This window comes from Tachyglossus aculeatus, chromosome 10 (genome assembly GCF_015852505.1).
Source record: "Tachyglossus aculeatus isolate mTacAcu1 chromosome 10, mTacAcu1.pri, whole genome shotgun sequence".
NCBI lineage: Eukaryota > Metazoa > Chordata > Mammalia > Monotremata > Tachyglossidae > Tachyglossus > Tachyglossus aculeatus.
This window is the reverse complement of record NC_052075.1, coordinates 47,134,734-47,158,407: the sequence shown is the minus strand read 5'-3', so window position 1 is coordinate 47,158,407 and position 23,674 is coordinate 47,134,734. Positions and strand designations below refer to the sequence as shown.

At 44.5% G+C, this 23,674-nt stretch overlaps 1 protein-coding gene across 1 annotated transcript; it reads right to left on the bottom strand.

The window, feature by feature from the left end:
- Positions 1–479: 479 nt before the first annotated feature.
- Positions 480–23,607, bottom strand: AGBL3 (ATP/GTP binding protein like 3). Its single transcript, XM_038751986.1, is given in 10 exon segments — positions 480–879; positions 10,985–11,106; positions 11,937–12,037; positions 13,916–14,042; positions 16,210–16,274; positions 16,277–16,371; positions 17,882–18,438; positions 18,441–18,668; positions 19,619–19,635; positions 23,577–23,607. Coding segments are annotated over 10 exon segments (1,743 nt in total).
- Positions 23,608–23,674: the final 67 nt, after the last annotated feature.

Genomic DNA, 23,674 nt, shown 5'->3' with positions numbered 1-23,674 from the left:
TTATCTTCTGTGAGCACTGACTCAGATGCAAATTGTCTCCCTTTCCTTGAGTGGTCTGGCAGTTTTGCACAACTTATCACGTCTCCACCACCTTCCCCGATGTCTGGTTTCTGAGGTTTCCCCTGTGAACTGCTTGTCATCTCAGAGCAAGTCATCAAATGAGAGTTGGCCCCACCCGTCAACCTATTTTGTTCAAAACAGATAGAAGAATGGGGAAACAGCTGTGCATCCCCTGTTGCTGATATGTATTTTATCATTTCAGTTTGGTAGCGGTGATAGAAATCCCCCCCTCAATGGAAGAGAGAGGAAATTCAGAATCTGTGGTTAGGGGAGTGAGGAGCTAATTAATATTATTATTAGTCTTTTTTTTTTTTTTTTGGTCCTTTCTAGTCACCTGCTCTCTTTCACATGCAGTTTTGGATCAGGACACATCTCCCAGGGTATTTCCATGAAACGGGATTCACTGTTCCTTCAGAGGGTCAGATAGGAGGGGCCTTACCGAGGTCTTTCTTTTCTAGGGATTGGGGGTCTCCTGCAGAGGAAAATTCGGGATTGGATGTTTTAGTTTTAAGACTCCTGTCTTTCAGAGTGCCCTTGTCCAACTTGAGACCTGAAACGAAGGTCTTCCTTTTGCTGTTAGGGGGTCGCTTGGGTTCGGGGCTTGAGGTCCAAGCCACCGAATTTTTCTGCCCGGCCTCAAGCCCTTTGAAGTTCATTAAGCTTTTGACTGATTTTTGTCGTTCGCCGGCCAGAGACACAGGCTGAGACCACTGGAGTGACTTTGCTAGAAGCTTCCTCTGGGAAAAGAAGGCAGACTTTCCGTGTGGTGTCAATGGAGTGGTGGGGCTCTTCGTATTTAGAGACGTTACCGGATCTGGCCTGTGGAAGAAAGGAAATATATCACTCTTTGGCCAAATCTCGTTGGATTATTCACCTTCCTTGGGCAAGTGACTTGCCTGTGCCTCAGTTACCTCACCTGCAAAACGAGGAGTAAAACTGTGAGCCCCATGTGGGACAGGGACTGTGTCAACCTGATTATCCTATATCATCATCATCAATCATATTTATTGAGCGCTTACTATGTGCAGAGCACTGTACTAAGCGCTTGGGAAGTACAAATTGGCAACATATAGAGACAGTCCCTACCAAACAGTGGGCTCACAGTCTAAAAGGGACTATATCTACCTATATCCTATATCTACCCCAGTACTTAATATAGTGCTTGGAACATAGCGAGCGCTTAACAAATACTGTGCAAAAAACGCTTACACAAGGTATGTGGTGGAAGCAGGTAACCCTCCACCTGAAACTGGAGACACCCCTGAAGCTCATTTCCCATATTTGTCTGCTTCAGAGTGGATGAGACCTTCATCTTGGCTCACCTGGGAAGTAGAAGTCAATCATTGGTATTTATCGAGTGCTTACTGTGTACAGAGCAATGAATTAAATCCTCGCAAGAGTACAATACAATGGAGATGGTATAGTAATAATTGTGGTACTTGCTAAGTGCTAACTGTGTCAAGCACTGGAATAATAATGATAATCAAGATAGCAGTTGTTAAGCAACCAGATCATTACACTGCCCCCCTTCAAAACTTCATTAAAATAATAATAATAATAATGGCATTTATTAAGTGCTTACTATGTGCAAAGCACTGTTCTACGCACTGCGGGGGGATACAAGGTGATCAGGTTGTCCCATGTGGGGCTCGCAGTCTTAATCCCCATTTTACAGATGAGGGAACTGAAGCTTAGAGAACTTAAGTGATTTGCCTAAGGTCACACAGCAGACGTGGCGGAGCCGGGATTTGAACCCATGACCTCGGACTCCAAAGCCCGGGCTCTTTCCACTGAGCCACGCTGCTTCTCAAAATCACATCTCCCCTAAGAGACCTTCCCCAACTAAGCCCTCATTTGCCCTGCTCCCCCTCCTTTCTGCTTAGTTCACCCTAAACACAGCCCCACAGCACTTATGTATACTTCCATATACTGTCTCTCCTTCTCTAATAATAATAAAGATGGCATTTATTAAGCGCTTACTATGTGCAAAGCACTGTACTAAGTGCCGGGGAGGTTACAAGGTGATCGGGTGGTCCCACAGGGGGCTCACAGTCTTAATCCCCATTTTACAGATGAAGTAACTGAGGCCCAGAGAAGTGAAGTGACTTGCCTAAAGTCACACAGCTGACAAGTGGCGGAGCTGGGATTAGAACCCATGACCTTCCGACTCCCAGGCCTGGGCTCTGTCTGTTACAAGTCCTGTGGGATGGGGTGAGTTTCGAAGAGCTTAGGAAGCACAGACCCTGGAGGAGGTATGATTTTTAGTAGGGCTTTGAAGATACAGGGAGAGTGGCGGTCTGCTGGATGCACAGTACGGTGCTAAATTTACAGTGCTAAGCGCTTAGTACAGTGCTCTGCACACAGTAAGCGCTCAATAAATACAGTTAAATGAATGAATGAATGCAAAGGGGAAGAGTCAGTGAGGAAGTTAACACAATAGTTGTGGCGGGATAGGTCAAGTAACTGAGTTTAGGAAGCAAAGACCCTGGAGGAGGTATGATTTTTAGTAAGGCTTTGAAGATACAGGGAGAGTGGCGGTCTGTTGGATGCACAGTACAGTGCTAAGCGCTTAGTACAGTGCCCTGCACACAGTAAGCGCTCAATAAATATGATTGAATGAGGTAACTGGGGGTCGCATGGAGCCTCATGGTCCTTCTGATCCCCAGCCCAAATCAGGCCTTGCTTCAACCCGGTTTCCAAGTCCCTGAGATGGATAGGAGGAAGAAGGAAGAGGCAGTATGGTGTAATGGATAGAACACAGACCTGGGAATTAGGAGGACCTGGGTTCTAATCCCAGCTCTGCTACCTGCCTGCTGTGTGACCTTGGGCCAGTTAATTCACTTCTCTGTGCCTCAGTTACCTCACCTGCAAAATGGGGATCAAGACCGGGAGCCCCATTTAGGACAGGGACAGTGCCCAAGCTAACTAGATTGTATCTACCCTAGCACTTAGCACAATGCCTAGCACGTAGTCGGCACTTAACAAATACTATTTTTTTTCTTTTAAAGCAAGATTCAAGGCAAATTGGAATCTTTTTCTTTTCTCTGGCCAAATAAAAAGCTGTCCTACCTGAAGGGTCTTCCTAGTTGACAAAGCGGGGATGTTCCTGGTAATTTCCCTGAATCTGGATTTTAAAAAAAAAAGAATCAGAGTTTTGAAGCAGGGAAGCAACATGGCCTATTGGAAAAAGCAAGGTCTTGGGAGTCAGAGGATCTGGGTTCTAATTCTGCTTGGCTGCTGTGTGACCATGGGCAAGTCCCCACAGCACCTGTATATATGTATATATGTTTGTACGTATTTATTACTCTATTTATTTATTTATTTTATTTGTACATATTTATTCTATTTATTTTATTTTGTTAATATGTTTTGTTTTGTTGTCTGTCTCCCCCTTCTAGACTGTGAACCTGCTGTTGGGTAGGGACCGTCTCTATATGTTGCCAACTTGTACTTCCCAAGCACTTAATACAGTGCTTTGCACACAGTAAGCGCTCAATAAAGACGATTGAATGAATGAATGAAAGTCACGACTTCTCCATGCCTTGGTTCCCTTATCTCTAAAAATGGGAATGTTCTCCCTTCCACTCGATTGTGAACTCCATGTGGGGCATAGATTGTGTCTGATCTGTTCATATTGTATCTACTCCAGTACTCAGTACAGAACTTAACACATAAGTGCTTAAATTGTACTCTCCCAGGCACTTAGTACAGTGCTCTGCCTACAGTAAGCACTCAATAAATATAATTGATTAAATACTACAGTGTTTATTACATGAATAATTCACAGCTCAAGATAAAAAAATGATCATTTTCCAGCTATCATTGTTGATTCAGTTCACTCAAGTACCTTGGTACAGTGCTCTGCAGACAGTAAGCGCTCAATAAATACGATTGAATGAATGAATGAAAGTACCTGGAAATGAGCTTTTTTTATGGTATTTGTTAAGCGCTTACTAAGTGCCAGGAACTGTACTAAGTGCTAGAGTAGATGCAAGCCAATCAGATTGGAAGAAGAAGCAGCATCGGCTAGTGGATAGAGCACAGACCTGGGAATCGGAAGGTCATGCGTTGTAATCTTGGCTATGCCTCTTGTCTGCTGTGTGACTCTGGACAAGTCACTTCACTTCTTTGTGCCTCAGTTACCTCCTCTGTAAAATGGGGATTGAGCCTATGAGCCCCACTTGGGACAGGGACTGTGTCCAACTTGATTTGCTTGTATCCACCCCAGTGCTTAGTACAATGCCTGGCACATAATAAACACCATCATTATTATTATTGGACACAATCCCTATAATAATAATAATGATAGCATTTGTTAAGCGCTTACTACGTGCAAAGCACTGTTCTAAGCGCTGGGGACGATACAAGGTGAGGAGATTTTCCCACGGGGGGCTCACAGTCTTCATCCCCATTTGACAGATGAGGGAACTGAGGCCCAGAGAAGTTAAGTGACTTGCCCAAAGTCACACAGCTGACAAGTGGCGGAACCAGGATTTGAACCCATGACCTCTGACTCCCAAGCCCGGGCTCTTTCCATTGATCCACGCTGCTTCTCTATCCCACATAGGGCTCACAATCTTAATCCCCATTTTATAGATGAGATAACTGAGGCACACGGAAAGTCAGTGACCCGCCCAGGGTCACAAAGCCAAGTGGCAGAGCTGCGATTAGAACACATGTACTTTTATTGTGTTAATATGTTTTTTTTTGTTCTCTGTCTCCCCCTTCTAGACTGTGAGCCCACTGTTGGGTAGGGACCCTCCCTATATGTTGCCTACTTGGACTTCCCAAGCGCTTAGTCCAGTGCTCTGCACACAGTAAGCGCTCAATAAATACGATTGATTGATTGATTGACTGATTCTGATTCCCAGTCCCGAGCTCTATCCACTAGGCCATGCTGCTTGCCGATGAAAACCTCCGTTGGGGAGAACTCTGGATATTTTTTATGGTATTTGTTAAGCGCTATGTTCCAGGCACTTTACTAAACTCTGTAGTGGGGCTGTCTCCACCCCGAAATTAACATCTGGAGGCAGCCAACAAGCAGAGAATGATGATGATGGCATTTATTAAGCGCTTACTATGTGCAAAGCACTGTTCTAAGCGCTGAAGCCATGAGGCAGTTCCCTAATGAATCACAGAGCAGTCTAATCCTGATTCCGAGAGCTCCAATCTAGGCTGTCGACGTGACCCTTGTAGTCCTCCTGCCCTCCGTCCCCTCTCTCTGTCCTCTTCTTGCTTCTCCTTCCTCTTTCTTGCTTCCGTTTCCTGTGTTTTCCGAAGGCTTCCTCTCTCGGGGGTTATTCGGGTGGGGTATGCAACCAAAAACTCCTCCTGTCCCTCAGCTGCCGTTGGAAAAGCCATTACCAGCTGATTTCTAATTACAATGGACATATCTTTCAAAGATAATCGTATGGTGTTAAAAGCTGGTCACCACTGTGGTAGATACAGTATAATCAGATTAGACACATGGGGTTTGCAGTGTAAGGGGGAGGGAGAAGAGGTATTTAATCCTCATTTTACAGATGAGGAAACGGAAGCCCATCATCATCAATCGTATTTATTGAGCGCTTACTGTGTGCAGAGCACTGTACTAAGCGCTTAGTACAGTGAAGTTAGGTGACTTGTCCCAGGTCACACAGCAGACAAGTGGCAGACGAGCAGGCAAGTGCTTAGAGAAGCAAGCAGCGTGGCTGAGTGGAAAGAGCCCGGGCTTTGGAGTCAGAGGTCGTGGGTTCAAATCCTCGCTCCGCCACTTGTCAGCCGTGTGACTTTGGGCAAGTCACTTCACTTCTCTGGGCCTCAGTTCCCTCAACTGTAAAATGGGGGTTAAAACTGTGAGCCCCCGCGGGACAACCCGATCACCTTGTAACCTCCCCAGCGCTTAGAACAGTGCTTTGCACATAGTAAGCGCTTAATAAATGCCATCATGATTATTATTAAATAGCAGGGCCAGGATTAGAACCCAGGATTCCTGCTCCCAGGCTCTCGTTCTTTCCACTAGGCTGTGCTGGGAGATAACATGGCAGAGGCAGCTAAAGAATCAGGGCCCCAAAATTCTCATTCTGGCTCCACCATTAACACGCAGAGGGATTCTAGGAAACTTTTTTAATAGTTTTTGTTAAGTACATGGCTTAGTGGAAAGAGCCCAGGCTTGAGAGTCAGAGGTCATGGGTTCTAATCCCAACAGCACCACTTGTCTGCTGTGAGACCTTGGGCAAGTCACTTAACTTCTCCGTGCCTCAGTTCTCTCATCTGTAAAATGGGGATTAAGACTGTGAGCCCCACGTGGGACAACCTGATTACCTTGTATCTACCCCGGCGTGGCTCAGTGGAAAGAGCACGGGCTTTGGAATCAGAGGTCATGGGTTCTAATCCTGACTCTGGCACTTAGCTGTGTGACTTTGGGCAAGTCACTTAGCTTCTCTGGGCCTCAGTGACCTCATCTGGAAAATGGGGATCAAGACTGAGAGCCCCAAGTGGGACAACCTGATAACCTTGTATTTATCCCGGTGCTTAGAACAGTGTGCCAAGGCACATAGTAAGCACTTAACAAATACCATCATTATTATTATTACTCTCCCAAGCTCTGAGTACAGAGCTCCACACACAGTAAGCATTCAGTAAGTACCATTGATTGATTTGGCCTGCATTATCAAGGCTGTGAAAGATGTACTCCTCTCCCCCTCGTCCCCCTCTCCATCCCCCCATCTTACCTCCTTCCCTTCCCCACAGCACCTGTATATATGTATATATGGTTGTACATATTTATTACGCTATTTATTTATTTATTTTACTTGTACATATCTATCCTATTTATTTTATTTTGTTGGTATGTTTGGTTTTGTTCTCTGTCTCCCCCTTTTAGACTGTGAGCCCACTGTTGGGTAGGGACTGTCTCTATGTGTTGCCAATTTGTACTTCCCAAGCGCTTAGTACAGTGCTCTGCACATAGTAAGCGCTCAATAAATACGATTGATGATGATGATGATGTACTTCTCCAAGCACTTTATACACCCCATAGGTGCTCAAGACATCCCACTACTCTGAGGGTGACAGTAGTAACATGCCTCCCTGTGCTGTTGAGAGCCATCACATTTACTGCTGTCGTGTACTTCCCCAAGCGCTTAGTACAGTGCTCTGCACACAGTAAGTGCTGCACAAATGAGTGACTGCTTAATCATGTGACTAGGAGATCTTTCTCTTCATCCCCCGGCCGGGATTCAGAAGGTCTCTTGCCCCTCACCTTTCTGATGAGCGGGACCTTTTCTCTCCCTTTTGACAGGGCCGGTCTTCATCCGGGGCAAGGAACATTTGAGACGGTTTTCACCTTCTGACATCCTCAAATAAAAGAACTGCTGAAAGGTAGGTGGGGGAAGATCCCGTCCTTGGGCTATTATCCTTCTTAGATGCCTGTCAGCCTTATCCCAGGAGTTGTCTAGAAAACCAAAACAAAAAGAAGCAGCGGGGTCTAGTGGATAGCACAAAGGGCTGGGAGTCGGAGGATAGTAATCCCGGCTCTGCCACTTGTCTGCTGTGTGACCTTGGGGAAGTCACTTCACTTCTCTGGGCCTCACTTACCTCATCTGTAACATGGTATTAAGGCTGTGAGCCCCATGGGAGACATGGATTGTGTCCAACCTGATGAGTTTGTTTCTACTCCACGGCTTAGTATAGTCCCTGTCATATAGACTTTGGAGTCAGAGGTCATGGGTTCAAATCCTAGCTCCGCCAATTGCCGGCTGTGTGACTTTGGGCAAGTCACTTCACTTCTCTGTGCCTCAGTTACCTCATCTGGAAAATGGGGATTGACTGCGAGCCCCCCGTGGGACAACCTGATCACCTTGTAACCTCCCCAGTGCTTAGAACAGTGCTTTGCACATAGTAAGCACTTAATAAATGCCATCATTATTATTATTATTATATAGTAAGAGTTCATTCATTCAGTCATTCATTCAGTCATATTTATTGAGCACTTACTGTGTGCAGAGCAGTGTATTAAGCACTTGGGAAGTACAAGTTGGCAACATATAGAGACGGTCCCTACCCAACAACGGGCTCACAGTCTAGAAGGGGGAGACACACGACAAAACAAAACATATTAACTAAATAAAATAAATAGAATAGGAAATATGTACAAGCAAAATAAATAGAGTAATAAATCTGTACAAACAGATATACAGGTGCTGTGGGGAGGGGAAGGAGGTAGGGCAGGAGGGATGGGGAAGGGGAGAGGAAAGAGGGGGCTCAGTCTGGGAAGGCCTCCTGAGAGTTGAACAAATAACCATTTAAAAAAAAATGTGCTGACACTGAGAGTGGTTTGTTTTTTCTCTTCAGCCTGAGCTCTTGAAACTTTGAGAAAGATAGCTGAACGTGCTCTGCTGTAGAGTCAGAGGGCATGTACTTCCCAAGCGCTTAGTACAGTGCTCTGCAAACAGTAAGCGCTCAATAAATACGATTGATGATGATGATGATTAACCCCCAGATTGGGAATTGAGTGAGTGATGAAGAGGAAATTTCAAAAGGAGAGAGATAAGGGTGGCTGGCCAGGAGTCTGGTCTGTTTCCAGAGAAATGATGAGCTGTCTCGGTCAAGAGAAGCAGTGTGGTCTAATGGGTAGAGCACTGGCCTTGAGTCGGAGGACCTGGGTTTGAATCCTGACTCTGCCACTTGTCTACTGTATGACGTTAGGGAAGTCACTTCACTTCTCTGTGCCTCAGTTTCCTCATCTGTTAAATGGGGATTAAGACTGTGAGCCCGATGGGAGTCGTGGACTGTGTCCAGCCTGATTAGCCTGTATCTGCCCCAGTGCTTAGTGCAGGGTCTGGCACATAGTAAGCGCTTAAAAACCATAAAAAAATCAATCAGTGGTGTTTTTTGAGCACTTACTGTGTAGCAGTCTTCCAAATGAAGTGAATGTGAATGTTCATTATGTATATATCTGTAATTCATTTATTCATTTATATTAATGTCTGTCTCCCCAGCTAGACTGTAAGCTTGCTGTGGTCAGGGAATGCACTTGTTAATCAGTGCTTAGAACAGTGCTTGGCTCATAGTAAGCGCTTAACAAATACCATTATTATTATTATTATTATATTGTACTCTTCCCAACCACTTAGTACAGTGCTCTGCACACAGTAAGTGCTCAATAAATACAACTGACTGACTGAATATAAACTGAAAATAAATCCTGTGACCTGGCACACTGCATTCATGCCTTAAAACTGGACTGGTGAAAACCCTAATATTGCATTTCTGCTTTTAGACTGAAAAGTTTTTTCACCTCAATCAATCATATCAATTGAGTGTTTACTGTGTGCAGAGTAACATACTAAGCTCTTGGGAGAGCACATTGTAACGGAGTTGGTAACATCTGTAAAATGAAGATTCAGTATCTGTTCTCCCTCCTACTTTGATTATGAGCCCCAGGTGGGATAGGGACTTTTTAGCTTGTATCTCCCCCAGCATTTAGAACAGTGCTTGACACATAGTAAGGGCTTAATAAATACCACAACCACCAAAATTAATATTGATACCCTCTCCTACCCGCCGCAGAGCAAGATTGGGTCTCCTTCAGACTGGGATTTACCTCAGGAAGGTCAGACAGGGGCAAGTCAAATGTTTCCAGTCCATTCAAGCCCTTTATGTTTTAAAGTCCTTAAACCTCCAATGCATTTCCTCCTGGAATATGTTTTTAGCTTAGTACGGTGCAAGTGCTTAGTACAGTGCTCTATACACAGTAAACGTTCAGTAAATACCACTGATTGACTATAGATTGAAAGTCCTGCCTGGGTAGGCCCCATTTGCCTTCGTATTCAGAGATGGAAAACAAAAGTTTACTTTCACTCTGTGTTTCCTTTCAGCCTTTGCTGCTTGTCCCCCTTGTCTTCAAACTGGCAGAATACAAAACCCACAAAATCACAGTCATTACCATGTCACTCAAAGTGAAGTGGCAGCATTTTTAGAATGAGCCCATCTTGCTTTTTAATCAGAAACCCATTTGATGGGAATCTAATGCTTTTTTTTTCAACTCATTTCCTTCTTTTTTGGCGGGGAGAAGACAGCAATTTTCTCTCAACCAACATTTAGAAGGGAATATTTTATTTTTGACACGAATATCTATTATCTGCTAAATAGTACTAGAAAATAACTTCTTTAGAACCAAGGAATGCTGCCTAATGAAGTTTAATAAAAGGAAATTTTGACGAGGGAGGAAGAATTGCAATCATTTAGCATTTCACCTATAATCCTAGGGTGTAGTATGATGGCACAATCAATGGATTGAATGGTTTCCTGAAAAACTAACAAGAGGGTTTAAAAAAAAAAATTCCAAACTACATTTAGGGAGTCGATTAGATTACAGACATCGCTATTTGTTATTCAGCCTGGAGTTGATCACAGAGGTAGAAGGGACTGTGAGCCTCATGCAGGACAAGGATTGTGTTTGATCTAACTGACCAGTGTGGGACTCTGCCATGATAAGTTTCTTTCTTGCTTCATTTATAACAATGCCTTGTATTCAATGTGGCAACTTTCTTTTGAAAGATTTAAGGAGTTTTATGGGGACAATTTAATTTATCGTCACATCATTTCCATAAGGAAGGTTGAGGTTTTATTGTCTAGGACATTTTAACATTAAATAACTAGGGAAAAAGCGTTATTCTTGTTGCCGTTCCTATCAGGGTGTGCCCCTCTGCAGATCTGTGTTAAATCCCTTGGCCCTAACTCTCTCTTGAGGGTGGAACTGTACTGTAAATGAGTGGTTAATAATGATAATTGTGCTGTTAAACTCTTTCAGTGTGCCAAGCGCTGAAGTAGATACAAAATGATCAGATCAGTCAGTTCCTGTCCCACAGGAGACTCACAGTCTAAAGGGGAGAGTGGACAGGTATTAAATCCTCTTTTTACAGATGAGGAAACTCCTTACCTCGAATCTAAATCCAACATGCCATCTAGGAGAGAGTCATCGGAGTCATAATTGGATTTCTCTGAGTCCATCCCAGGGTGCTGTTTCTCCAACTCTTCTAATTCTTTCAGGCACTGAAAATACTAGATAAGAGCATTGCCTTAGTGAAGGCTAAAACCCACGAGCACTCAACAGAACCACCTGCACATTTGGAGGTGTCTAGACAGAAAGTTGGAGGGAAGCCCGGACTAGAAAAAAGTTAGTTCTTTGCTTTAGAATATATAAAACAAATACTTTGCTTTAGATAAGCTCAGGTCACCTAACAGTTGTAGTAATAGTATTTATTGAGCACTTATTGTGTACTAAGCACTGGGAGAGAATATACGGAAGGAAATAGACATGGTCCCTGTCCCTCGTGGTCTTATTCACTCATTCAGTCGTATTTATTGAACATTTACTGTGTGCAAAGCACTGTACAGAGTGCTTATTGAAGGCACATCTCCTCCAAGAGGCCTTCCCTGACTTAAGCCCTCCTTTCCTCTTTTCCCATTCCCTTCTACGTCGCCCTGACTTGCTCCCTTTATTCATCCTCCCTCCCGGCCCCACGGCCCTTATGTATCTATCTGTAATTTATTAATTTATATTTATGTCCGTCTCCCCCTCTAGAGTGTACGCTCATTGTGGGCAGGGTATGTGTCTGTTTATTGTTGCATTGAACTCTCCCAAGAGCTTAGCATAGTGCTCTGCACAGAGTAAGTGCTCAATAAATACCGACTGACTCTCAATCCAAGAGTGCTCTCCCTTCGCCTTGGACGGTGAGCTCCCAGTGGGGTAGGAACTCTGCCTGACCTGATTATCATGTACCTAATCCCATGCTTAGAACAATGCTTGGCACCAGGGAAGCACTTCATAAATACCATCATCCCCATCATTTATTATTACTGTAACGAATGCACAAATAGTCTTCTCATACCTTGCTCTGATCTGGATCACAGTAGTCCAAGAGAGCGTCACAAAAATGATATCCCATCGATTCCAAGTCTTTTGTGTTGAAGTGGGTGCCTTCTCTATTTCCTGTAAAGAATATGGCCATACAGTAGAGTGCCTGGCACATGGTAAGCATTTAACAAATACCATAATTAATTATTATTATTATTACTCTCCTCAGCTGGGCTGACTTCTGAGGCATGGTTAGCTGAATAGACATTATCAATCAAGCAATGGTATTTACTGAGCGCTTACCGCGTTTCAGAGTATTGTACTAAGCATTTGGGAGAGTAATCATTCATTTATTCATTCAGTCATATTTATTGAGTGCTTAATATATGCAAAGCACTGTAGTGAGCGCTTGGGAGAGTACACTATAACAATACACAGACACATACCCTACCCACAGCGAACTTACAGTCTAGAGGGGAAGACAGACATTGATACAAATAAATTACAGATACAGCACTTGTATATATATTTTTACAGATTTATTACTCTATTTTACTTATACATATTTACTATTCTATTTATTTTGTTAATGATGTGCATCTAGCTTTAATTCTATTTGTTCTGACGTCTTTGACACCTGTCTGCATGTTTTGTTTTGTTGTCTGTCTCCCCACTCTAGACTCTGAGCCCATTGTTGGGTAGGGACCATCTCTGTATGTTGCCAACTGGTACTTCCCAAGTGCTTAGTACAGTGCTCTGCACACAGTAAGCGCTCAATAAATATGACTGAATGAATGAATGAATGCTGTGGGGATGGGAGTAGGGGATGAACAAAGGGAATGAGTCAGGTTGATGCAGAAGGGAGTGGGCGAAGAGGAAAGGGGGCTTATTTAGGGAAGGCCTCTTGGAGGAGGTGTGTCTTCAATTAGATTTTGAAGCTACGGAGCAGAGGGAGAGGAACCATCTGGCTCACTTAATGGGATTTATTGAGAGTTTACTATGTGCAGAGCAATGAACTAAGCACTTGGGAGAGTACAAGAGAATTAGCAGGCACTTTCCCTGCCCATAATGAGCTTAAGTCTTAAGAGCAAATTATGAACAAAGTGCTGAACCTCATCCCTACCCTCCAATCTTCCCTTTAGTTTGCTTGCTTCCTTGCAGTAAATGGGAGAGGGGAGCAGATTTCTCTTCTAGTTGGGTTTTGGTCTCTTCTACTTGGATTTGTGCTCCACTTCAATGGCCAAATGTCCCCCTCTTCTACACGTGGCCTAATGGTTACGGCACAGGCTTGGAAGCCAGAAGGACCTGGCTTCTAATCCCGGCTCTCCCACTTGTCTGCTGGGTTGTTTTGGGCAAATCACTTCACTTCTCTGTGCCTCAGTTCCCTCATGTGTAAAATGGGGATTAAGACCGTGGACCCCATGTGGGACAGGGACTGGATGCAACCTGATAAGCTTGTATCTACCTCTTGGTTCGTAGAGTGCCTAGCACATATAAGCGCTTAAATACCATTCAAAAAAAAAATTAAGGGCCTGTTAAAAATTTAAGGGCTGGCCCTGCTTATTGTAATTGGGACTTCTAACTCTAGCTGTGGTGCAATTGGTGGAATATCTCTCTATGAGTCTGGAATGATCAGTTCTGTGCTGTGAAGTTACTCTAATTATTATACTTCTAAGTATGTCTTTTAGAGAAGCAAAGTGGCCTAATGGGTAGAGCCAGGGCCCGGGATTCAGAAGGACCTGGGTTCTGATCCTGGCTCTGCCACCTGTCTGCTGTGTGAACTTGGACAAGTCAGTTCACTTCTTGATGTCTCAGTTTCCTCATCTGTAGAATGGGGATTACCTATGAGACCCATGTGGGATATGAACTGTATCCAACCTGATAAGCGTGTGTCTACCCCAGCACTTAGCACAGTGCCTGGCACATAATCAGCATTTAACAAATTTCATAAAAAAATAGAGACCCTTCAGTTGCACCACCTTAGGGCCGTAAGTGGGAACATTTTCCTCTTACCGAGTGTAGACCCACAGAACGTGGCTTTTAGGGTGAAGCTCTTCCTGATCCCCATTTTCCACATCACTACCCTCCCGGTCCCTTCTTTGCTCTTCTGAACCGTAAACTTGCAAGATTGGAACGAGAACTGAAAAGAAGGACACAAAATGAGCCCCGCTGAGTTGATGGAAAATTCCCCTTCCCAGGGAATGAAGATTGGAGTTGAAAGAGCAGTGACGAGGAGGTCGCTGATTCTCAGAATTACAGCTGTAAGGATTTAATGTCAGTTTTCCCCCATTAGCCTATAAACTCCCTGAGGGCAGGGGGGTACAGTGCTCTGCACCGTAAGTGCTCAATAAATGCCACTGATCGACTGAAAATATTTTCTCTTGAGGTGGAGAGATTTACCGAATTTAGAGCAACAGGGAGGGAATGAGGAAATACCTCCAATTCCCAGAATTGCAGACCTCCTGATTCTGATCCTGGCAGGGTCAATTCCACCTTTCACCTTCTCAGTGCAGTGCCCTTGGGAGCGCTCCATGTAGCCTTGTTGACTTAAGTTGCATCTGACCAGAGAGCCTTTATAGGCCGGTGGACGCCACGTGATATTTTTTCCTCCAACATGACCTTAGTGATTAGTAACTGTGGCCCCTCTTAGGTGTGACTAAGATTATTCTTATACCTTGCCAAGTTAATGACTTTAGAGGTTTGGCAGAATTCTTCTCTCTAGGGTTTTCAATGTTCTTGACACGTCAGATGGATGTTTGATGAGCTCTGGTATTTGGAATAAAACCAAGAAGTGATTTATCTCACTGGCTCCTTCTTTGCCATAAAAGTTCAGTTGTATAAATCAATCAATCAATGGTATTTATTGGGTGTTAACTATGTGGAAAGTACTGTACTGAGCACCGGGGAGAATACAATACAACAAAAATTAGCTGAACAGTATTTATTATAATAATAATAATAATGTTGGTATTTGTTAAGTGCTTACTATGTGCCAAGCACTGTTCTAAGTGCTGGGGGGAATACAAGGTAATCAAGGTTGTCCCACGTGGGGCTCACAGTCTTAATCCCCATTTTACAGATGAGGGAACTGAGGCCCAGGGAAATTAAGTGACTTGCCCAAAGTCACACAGCAGACAAGTGGCGGAGTCAGGATTAGAACCCATGACCTCTGACTCCCAAGCCCGGGCTCTTTCCACTGAGACACGCTGCTTCTTTTATTATCCCTTAACCGTGTCCAGAGCACACTACTGAACACTAGGGAATGCACGATATTCACTTATTCATTCAATCATATTTATTGAGAGCTTACTGTGTGCAGAGCACTGTACTAAGTGCTTGGAAAATACAGTAGAGTTAGTAGACGTGCTCCCTGCCCTCAAGGATTTACAATCTAATGGGAGAGGCAGAGATTAAAATATATTACAGGTAGGGGAAGAAACTGAGTATAAAGATATGCTCATAAGTGCTGTAGGGAGATGGGATGGGTTTGGTTAAGTGTTTAGGGAGTAAGGAATCAAGTGCATGGCATTAGGGAGGAGACTAGGGTGGGGAGATGAGAGGTTAGTCTGGGAAGACTTCCTGGAGGAGATGTGATTTTTGAATAGGGCTTTGACGATGGGGAGAGCAGTCGTCTGCCGGATGTGAAGGGAGAAGGGATTCCAAGTAATGGTGAATCGTTCATGTAATTATACTAATACAATGATTCGATAGTTTGTAGTGCAGACTACTAATAGATTGATAGAATCGGGGTAGTTTGTAGTATTCATTCGGACCATGCTGAGGCCATTTGAGAAAGCAGTGCATGTCTATTCTATTTATTTTATTTTGTTAGTATGTTTGGTTTTGTTCTCTGTCTCCCCCTTTTAGACTGTGAACCCACTGTTGGGTAGGGACTGTCTCTATATGTTGCCAACTTGTACTTCCCAAGCGCTTAGTACAGTGCTCTGCACACAGTAAGCACTCAATAAATATGATTGATTGATTGATTGATTGACAGTGGAAAGAGCACGGGGCTGGGACCCAAAAGATCTGAGTTCTAATCCTGACTCTGCCACTTGTCTGCTGAGTAACCTTGGTCAAGTCACCTAACTTCTCCATGCCTTGGTTATCTCATCTGTAAATGGGGATTACGACTGTGATCCATGTGGGACAGGGACTGTGTCCAACTTGATTAATTTGAATCTACCCCAGTGCTTAGTACAGTGCCTGGCACATAACAAATACCATTAAAAACAGCCGCTGCTTGGACCACCCGTTCAGCCCACCAAGTTCAGAAAATGAAAAGTTTAAGTTAGGAAGAAACTTACTTTATCTGGACAGGTCTTGCTCATCATGAGTGGAAAGATGCGGGGATGCAAGCCAAGCCCCCTGGCCGTCTGTTACCCTCACAGCCATACATGAAGATATTCTCTTTCCTACTATGGCCGTGAAGGTCACAATACAGGAGAACTTCCCTCTCTGCCATCACTCTACCGAAAGGGAGAAGTACAGATTGTTCCAATCAACCTAAAGTCCGCTGCGCTCCCTGCTCGGGACGGGGTGGGATGATTTCTCAGCTTCCTCAGTAAGGGGAACAGGGGAATCATCACCAACGGTATTTAGTGAGTGCTTACTGTGTGCAGGGCACTGTACTAAGAGAAGCAGTGTGGCTCAGTGGAAAGAGCCCAGGCTTTGGAGTCTGAGGTCATGGGTTCAAATCCCAACTCCGCCACTTGTCAGCTGTGAGACTTTGGGCAAGTCACTTCTCTGTGCCTCAGTTCCCTCATCTGTATAATGGGGATTAAGACTGTGAGCCCCACGTGGGACAACCTGATCACCCTGTAACCTCCCCAGTGCTTAGAACAGTGCTTTGCACATAATAAGCCCTTAATAAATGCCATTGTTATTTATTATTATTTATTTACTAAGTCCTTGGGAAAGTGCAATTTAACAATATAACAAGACACATTCCCTGCCCACAATGAGCTCACAGTCTAGAGGGGGAGACAGACATTACTATAAATACAGAGCGTACGTAAGTGCTGCGGGACTGGGAGGGGAGATGAATAAAGGGAGCAAGGGTGACTCAGAAGGGAGCTGAAGGAAAGGAAAAGAGGGCTTAGGGAAGGCCTTTTGGAGGAGATGTGCCTTCAATAAGGCTTTGAAGTTGGGGAGAGTAATTGTCTGTAGGACATGAGGAGGGAGGGCGTTCCAGGCCAGAGGAAGGTTGTGGGCAAGACGTCGGTGTCTCCCCCTTCTAGACTGTGAGCCCGCTGTTGGGTAGGGACCGTCTCTATATGTTGCTAACTTGTACTACCCAAGCGCTTAGTACAGTGCTCTGCACACAGTAAGCACTCAGTAAATACGATTGAAAGAATGAATGAATGAGATAGATGGGATCATAGTACAATGAGGTTAGCAACAGGGGAGCGAAGTGTCCTGTCTGGGTTTCGTAAGAGAGTAGCGAGGTGAGGTAGGAAGGGGCAAGGTGATTGAGTGCTTGAAAGCCAATGGAGGATTTTCTGTTTGACAAGGAACTCACATTCTGAGGGGGAAACTGCATGAACCTCTCCGAGAATCCCCACAACCACCTCCATGGATCCAAGGAGAAGTGCGAGGACCAGAACTGCCTCCCCCCGGCAGCCCCTCCCTCAAAACAGAGTTCATAGAGCAAATGGATGGATTCTCCTTCTGCTGCCCCAGTCATATGTCTAGTGGCAAGGGGTTAAGGCCTTGGGTGCCTCATTTAATTATTTCATTGTTTCGGGGTCGGGGGTGGTCATCAAATCAGGGCTTACAGGGGCTGTCTCTCAACTGGCAGGAAGAATAATGATGGCCGGGTGGGAGGGGAAGGAAGAAAGGAGAGAGCCAAGGAAGAAGGGAGGGAGAGACTTAAAGGACTCAAGGTGAATTTGGTTTGCTAGAGTAACACTTTCTATCAAGGGCTGTCTTTGTTCCGATTCGGTAAGTCACCACGGCAGTCACCTGAAGGTATCTTACCTAAAGATCATGTTCTGGGTGTGCCGTATAGTAGGGAATGATTCCTTCAGGATCGATTTGTAGTTCCGGTTTAAATCCTGTCTGGCTAAAGAGCAGCAGTTATTTCCCACAGTCACACCGCCTGAGTTCAACATGGGAATCACCTTGAAGACAAAAGTGTCCCGGAGGAGCTGGGCATCACTTGAGTCTCCCAGGATATAATCCAGGAAGCCTTTCATTATCCAAGAGCTGTTGGTTTCCCCCGGATGCACCCTTGCCGTCAGAATCACCGCTTTGCGCTTTCTTGGCCCCAAGTCCTGCGAAGGAGTGGCGATGGTTAAAATGTACACCAGGTTCCTGGCAAGGGAGTGGCATAAATACCATCATCATCATAAAACACCCACCGTGCAGAACTTTGACTTCACCGGGTCATTGCAGATGACTGCAAGGAAGTCCAGTAGGTTGGTGTAAGTGTACAGGTAGCAGTGAGCAAAGTAGCAGGTGTCTTTGGTGTGTGGGAACTGGAACGTTCACGTCGGGGAGAAGGACCGGCAGCCATCCTGCCCCAGGTTGTTCTTTTGTAATACTTTTTTTGGTCACCGGTTCTCTTCCAACCAATATGGTGGGCCTTGGCTTCTTTTTCGGAGTAGAACAGTGGGCGCATGCCTTGATTGTACAGGCTGGCCGGCTTGGTGAAGTTGACGATGGTGAAGTGGTAGGGTGTTCCGGCCTGGGTGTTGGTGACCCAGAAGTAGTACCACTGGGTGTGTCTATTGGTGAAAAGGTCACTGCGCACGGTCAACTGGTACTCATATTAGCTGCTAGTGGTGGAAGGAAGACAAATGCAGCTCGCGTTAATGCCGGGAAGTAACCTTGAGACAAACACCTTGCCCCCCCCGCCACAACCCAGCCCACCCAGTTTGCTCTTCTAATGCCGCCCTCCTCACCCTACCTCAGTCTCGTCTATCTTGCAGTCAACCTCTCGCCCACCGCCAGCCTCTGGCCGGGAACACCCTCCCTCATCATATCCAGCAGCAGACAATGACTCTCCCCACCTTCAAAGCCTTATTGAAGACATCTCCTCCAAGAAGCCTTCCCTGACTAAGCCCTTTTTTCCTTTTCTTCCACGCCCTTCTGCGTCACCCTGACTTGCTTCCTAGAGAAGCAGCGTGGCTCAGTGGAAAGAGCCCGGGCTTTGGAGTCAGAGGTCATGGGTTCAAATCCTGGCTCCACCCATTGTCAGCTGTGTGACTTTGGACAAGTCACTTGACTTCTCTGTGCCTCAGTTATCTCATCTGTAAAATGGGGATGAAGACTGTGAGCCCCCCGTGGGACAACCTGATCACCTTGTAACCTCCCCAGCACTTAGAACAGTGCTTTGCACATAGTAAGTGCTTATAAATGTCATTATTATTATTATTATTTATCCCCTCTCAGCAACACAGCATTTATATACATATCTGTAATTTATTTATATTCATGTGTATCTCCCCCTCTTGACTGTCAGCTTGTTGTGGGCAGGGAATGTGTCCATTATATTGTTATAGTGTACTCTCCCAAGTGCTTGGTACAGTGCTCTGCACACAGTAAGTGCTCAATAAATATGATTGATTGATTGACTGAAGCATTAGCTCCCTCCAGGAAAAGCGCTAACTCAGTGTCACTGAAGTGTCGCTTACTTAAAAGACTGTGTTCTACAGCAGTAACTACAGACAACTAGAAGCTCCTACAGTCAAATCTGTATGATCTTGAGATCACCTTGGGAATTCCTTGTGCTTTAAGACAATCCAGCAAGAAAACGGGCGAAAACCAAGGATCTGGGAAAACCAAATATTTCCCAGGAAATAACTAAGATGAAAACAAAATGCTGGGGATTGAAATGTCTTTCCAGCTGTGCTTATCTTGGCAGTAAATATATTCTTCTGATTTATTCATTTGTACCTCACCTTCGTTTAGGACTGGAGGAAACTGAAAAAGGACTATCCATTTCTAAAATGTACAAGTCAACAGAAGTTCCCAGGCTTATAAATTGATATGACCAATTTGGATGGCAAAATATTTTTACTACCCATGAGATACATGGATGAACAAAGTGGGAAAGCAGTCTGGTTGTGTAAACATATATAAAGATATACTGGATGTATTAAAGGATGCTTCTCTTAGGCATAATAAGCAGCGTGGCTCAGTGGAAAGAGCCCGGGCTTTGGAGTCAGAGGTCATGGGTTCAAATCCCGACTTCGCCACTTGTCAGCTTTGTGACTTTGGGCAAGTCACTTCACTTCTCTGGGCCTCAGTTACCTCATGTAAAATGGGGATGAAGACTGTGAGCCCCACGTGGGATAACCTGATCACCTTGTAACCTCCCCAGCGCTTAGAACAGTGCTTTGGACCTAGTAAATGCTTAATAAATGCCATTATTATTATTATTATTTATTGCAATACTGCCTATCATATCTTGCCTATATCAACTTGTATACATATTCAGATGTTTTCTGGTACATTTGCCCTTATTTAATTAAAATTTCATTTTTTAAAAAAATGCATACAAGTAAATCATTAGAATGGACTTTTAGTATATTGTATGTAAGGAGGTATTTGTGCAGAGCACTGGACACAGAGCTTGATAGATGGTGACACAGTCAATCCCTGCTCACAAGGAGCTTTTTTTTTATTGTACTGTTAAGGGCTTGCAATGTGCCAAGCACTGTACTAAACACTGGGGTAGAGACAAATTTATCAGATTAGACACAGTCCTTGCCCCATATGGGGCTCACAATCTTAATCCCCACTTCATAGATGAGGTAACTGAGGCACAGAGAAGTGAAGTGACTGGCCCAAGGTCACACATCAGACAAGTGGCAGAGCCAGGATTAGATCCCAGGTCCTTCTGGATCCCAGGCTCGTGGTCATGCAGCTTCTCAATTCTCAAGCTTATAATCAAATGGAAACACAAGTAACAGCAGAAACCAACAACAAGGCCCCAACTCAGGCAACCAGAGTGGGCCCATTCATTCAATTATTCAATCGTATTTATTGAGCGCTTACTGTGTGCAGAGCACTGTACTAAGCGCTTGGGAAGTCCAAGTCGGCAACATATAGAGACGGTCCCTACCCAACAACGGGCTCGCAGTCTAGAAGGAGCGTGGCTCAGTGGAAAGAGCCCGGGCTTTGGAGTCAGAGGTCATGGGTTCAAATCCCGACTCTGCCACTTGTCAGCTGTGTGACTTTGGGCAAGTCATTTCAACAAAGTGTTTCCATTTGTTGGAAAATAAAATCTGCATTTTTTTTAGAAAAGACAAGCCAATTTTTAAGATTTTTTAAAAGAATTCCCCGTGAGGTGTCGGGTAGGAGGAGAGAGAAACGGGAGGGGGGCACTGTCAAAGAGAATATCCAGGCAATGAGATACTCAAAGAAAAATTAAATTTAAAAAGGGAAAAAACAGCTTGGAAGCTGGTGAATGATCCCCTTCAGCTTAATTAATAATTAATTTGTGTGAAAAGAGATAAGCACAAGCCCTAGGGGGACAGTTAAAACAATATGCCTCTTATTGTGACTTGGAAAATAGAGGATTAGAATTTCAGATGGGGGAGTAAAGTCAATTTACTTAGCGATTTTGTGGGGCTGATGAGATTAGAACTGGAATAATAAACAGGAACAATAGGGGGAGAAATATTAAATACACGGTGAAGGAATACCGTATTTTCTTCCTGACATTGAGTTTCCAACTCAGATTTGGCAGATAAAACCATACCAATAACCTTTAATTGAAAAGTAATTTAAATTATAATAATAACCTTGATTTTTGTTCATTTTACAGATGAGGGAACTGAGGCACAGAGAAGTCAAGTGACTTGCCCAAAGTCACACAGCAGACAAGTGGCAGGGCCAGGATTAGAACCCACGAACTCTGACTCCCAAGCCCGGGCTCTTTCCACTAAGCCATGCTGCTTCTCCACTTAAATACCACAGATTTTGTTATTGTCAATCAATCGTTCAGTGGTATTTACTGAGTGCTTACTCTGGGCAGGACACTGTGCTAGACACTTGGGAGGATGCAACAGAATCAGTGGACATGTTCCCTGGCTATAATGAGTTTATTATGAGGACCAATTTTCCAACTGGCTGTCAAATATGGGGATGGGCTAATCTGGAATGATTAAAGCCTGAGGGAAGAGAATGAGTCATTCATTAATTCATTCAATCAATCGTATTTATTGAGCCCTTACTGTGTGCAGAGCACTGTACTAAGCGCTTGGAAAGTACAAATGCCTCCCCCTGAGACTATGAATTATAATAACTCCTTTTACAGTCTTAAAAACGCCTGCGTGTTCCACTTGGAAAGCAGCCTGCCGACTTGATTCCATATGTTACCCCCTTGTTCTGGAGAGAGAGACATGAAGTGAAATGCCGAGCCTTCGCTACAGACTCTTGACCCTAAAGTAACTAATTATCCAGTTCAGCTGGATAGGAAAATTCTCCAAAGCAAATTGTCGAAGCCCCACGTGAGCTTCTCAACTTTATTTGACTCGGTAGTAGAGTGGATTTGTGCCTTCTACCTTTTCTTCCTACCTCCTCCAGTCAGGACTGAGAGAAAGACTAAAGCAGAAAGGATAAAGTTTTATCAGAGGTCGTGAGATGAGTGGCTTTCATAGTTGGCAGCTGGCAAAGTTGGCTGAGTGAGGATTCTAGCCCTAGGCTGTCATTTCCTGTTCCAAATGATCACCTGCAGCTGTAGGAAGGGGTGCCAGAGAGAGATCCAAGCTCTCTTTCAAGAGGAGCAAGTGGCCTAAAAGCCTTCTAAAAAAATATATATTTTTATTTTGGGCTGCCATGTGTGTGTGTTTGTGCATAGCCAGTATACCCAACAGTGAACTCCAGTGGGGAGCCCAGGATGGACTCTTTTTTATTTATTTTTATTTTAAAATTTAATTTGTTAAGCGCTATGTGCCAGGCATTGTACTAAGCTGTGGAGAAGATACAAACTAATGATTTTGGCCCCATGGGGCTCACAGTCTCGATCCCAGTTTCTCAGATGAGGTGCCTGGGGCGCAGAGAAGCGACTCGCCCAAGGTCACGATGACAAGTGGCAGAGTGGGATTAGAACCCAGGTCCTTCTGACTCCGGGGACTCTCTCCACTTAAGCCATGCTGCTTCACTCTACCCACTCCGAGGGCCTTTCCAGTTTGGGCCTCCCTACCGTTCCAGCCATCAGGAGAATCCTGCTTGGTGAGTTCCTCTTCAGTGATAGCTGCCGGGGTACTAGATCAATCAATCAATCATATTTATTGAGTGCTTACTATGTGCAGAGCACTGTACTAAGCGCTTGGGAAGTACAAATTGGCAACATATAGAGACAGTCCCTACCCAACACGGGGCTCACAGTCTAAAAGGGGGAGACAGAGAGCAAAACCAAACATACTAACAAAATAAAATAAATAGAATAGATATGTACAAGTAAAATAAATAAATAAATAGAGTAATAAATATGTACAAACATATATACATATATACAGGTGCTGTGGGGAAGGGAAGGAGGTAAGATCTCTGCAGCTGCTCCTGGGCCTGGGGTTGAGGGCTGGGAAGCTCTGGCTACTCGGGTGGACCCACCCAGCATTTTCTCTGTCTGGAGTGGGCAGCGGCCCTCCATGTTTTCCTGCGTCTTTCATCACTTGGTGATTTAGAGGCCTCTGGAGGGGCCGCATCTAGCCACCCTTACCACAGGGATCTTTCTCGATGGTCACGTGCATTCTGCGATGTCGGGAAACTAGCATTCAGCGGTTACGAAGTTCCCCTTCCTGGGGGAGAGTAGAATGA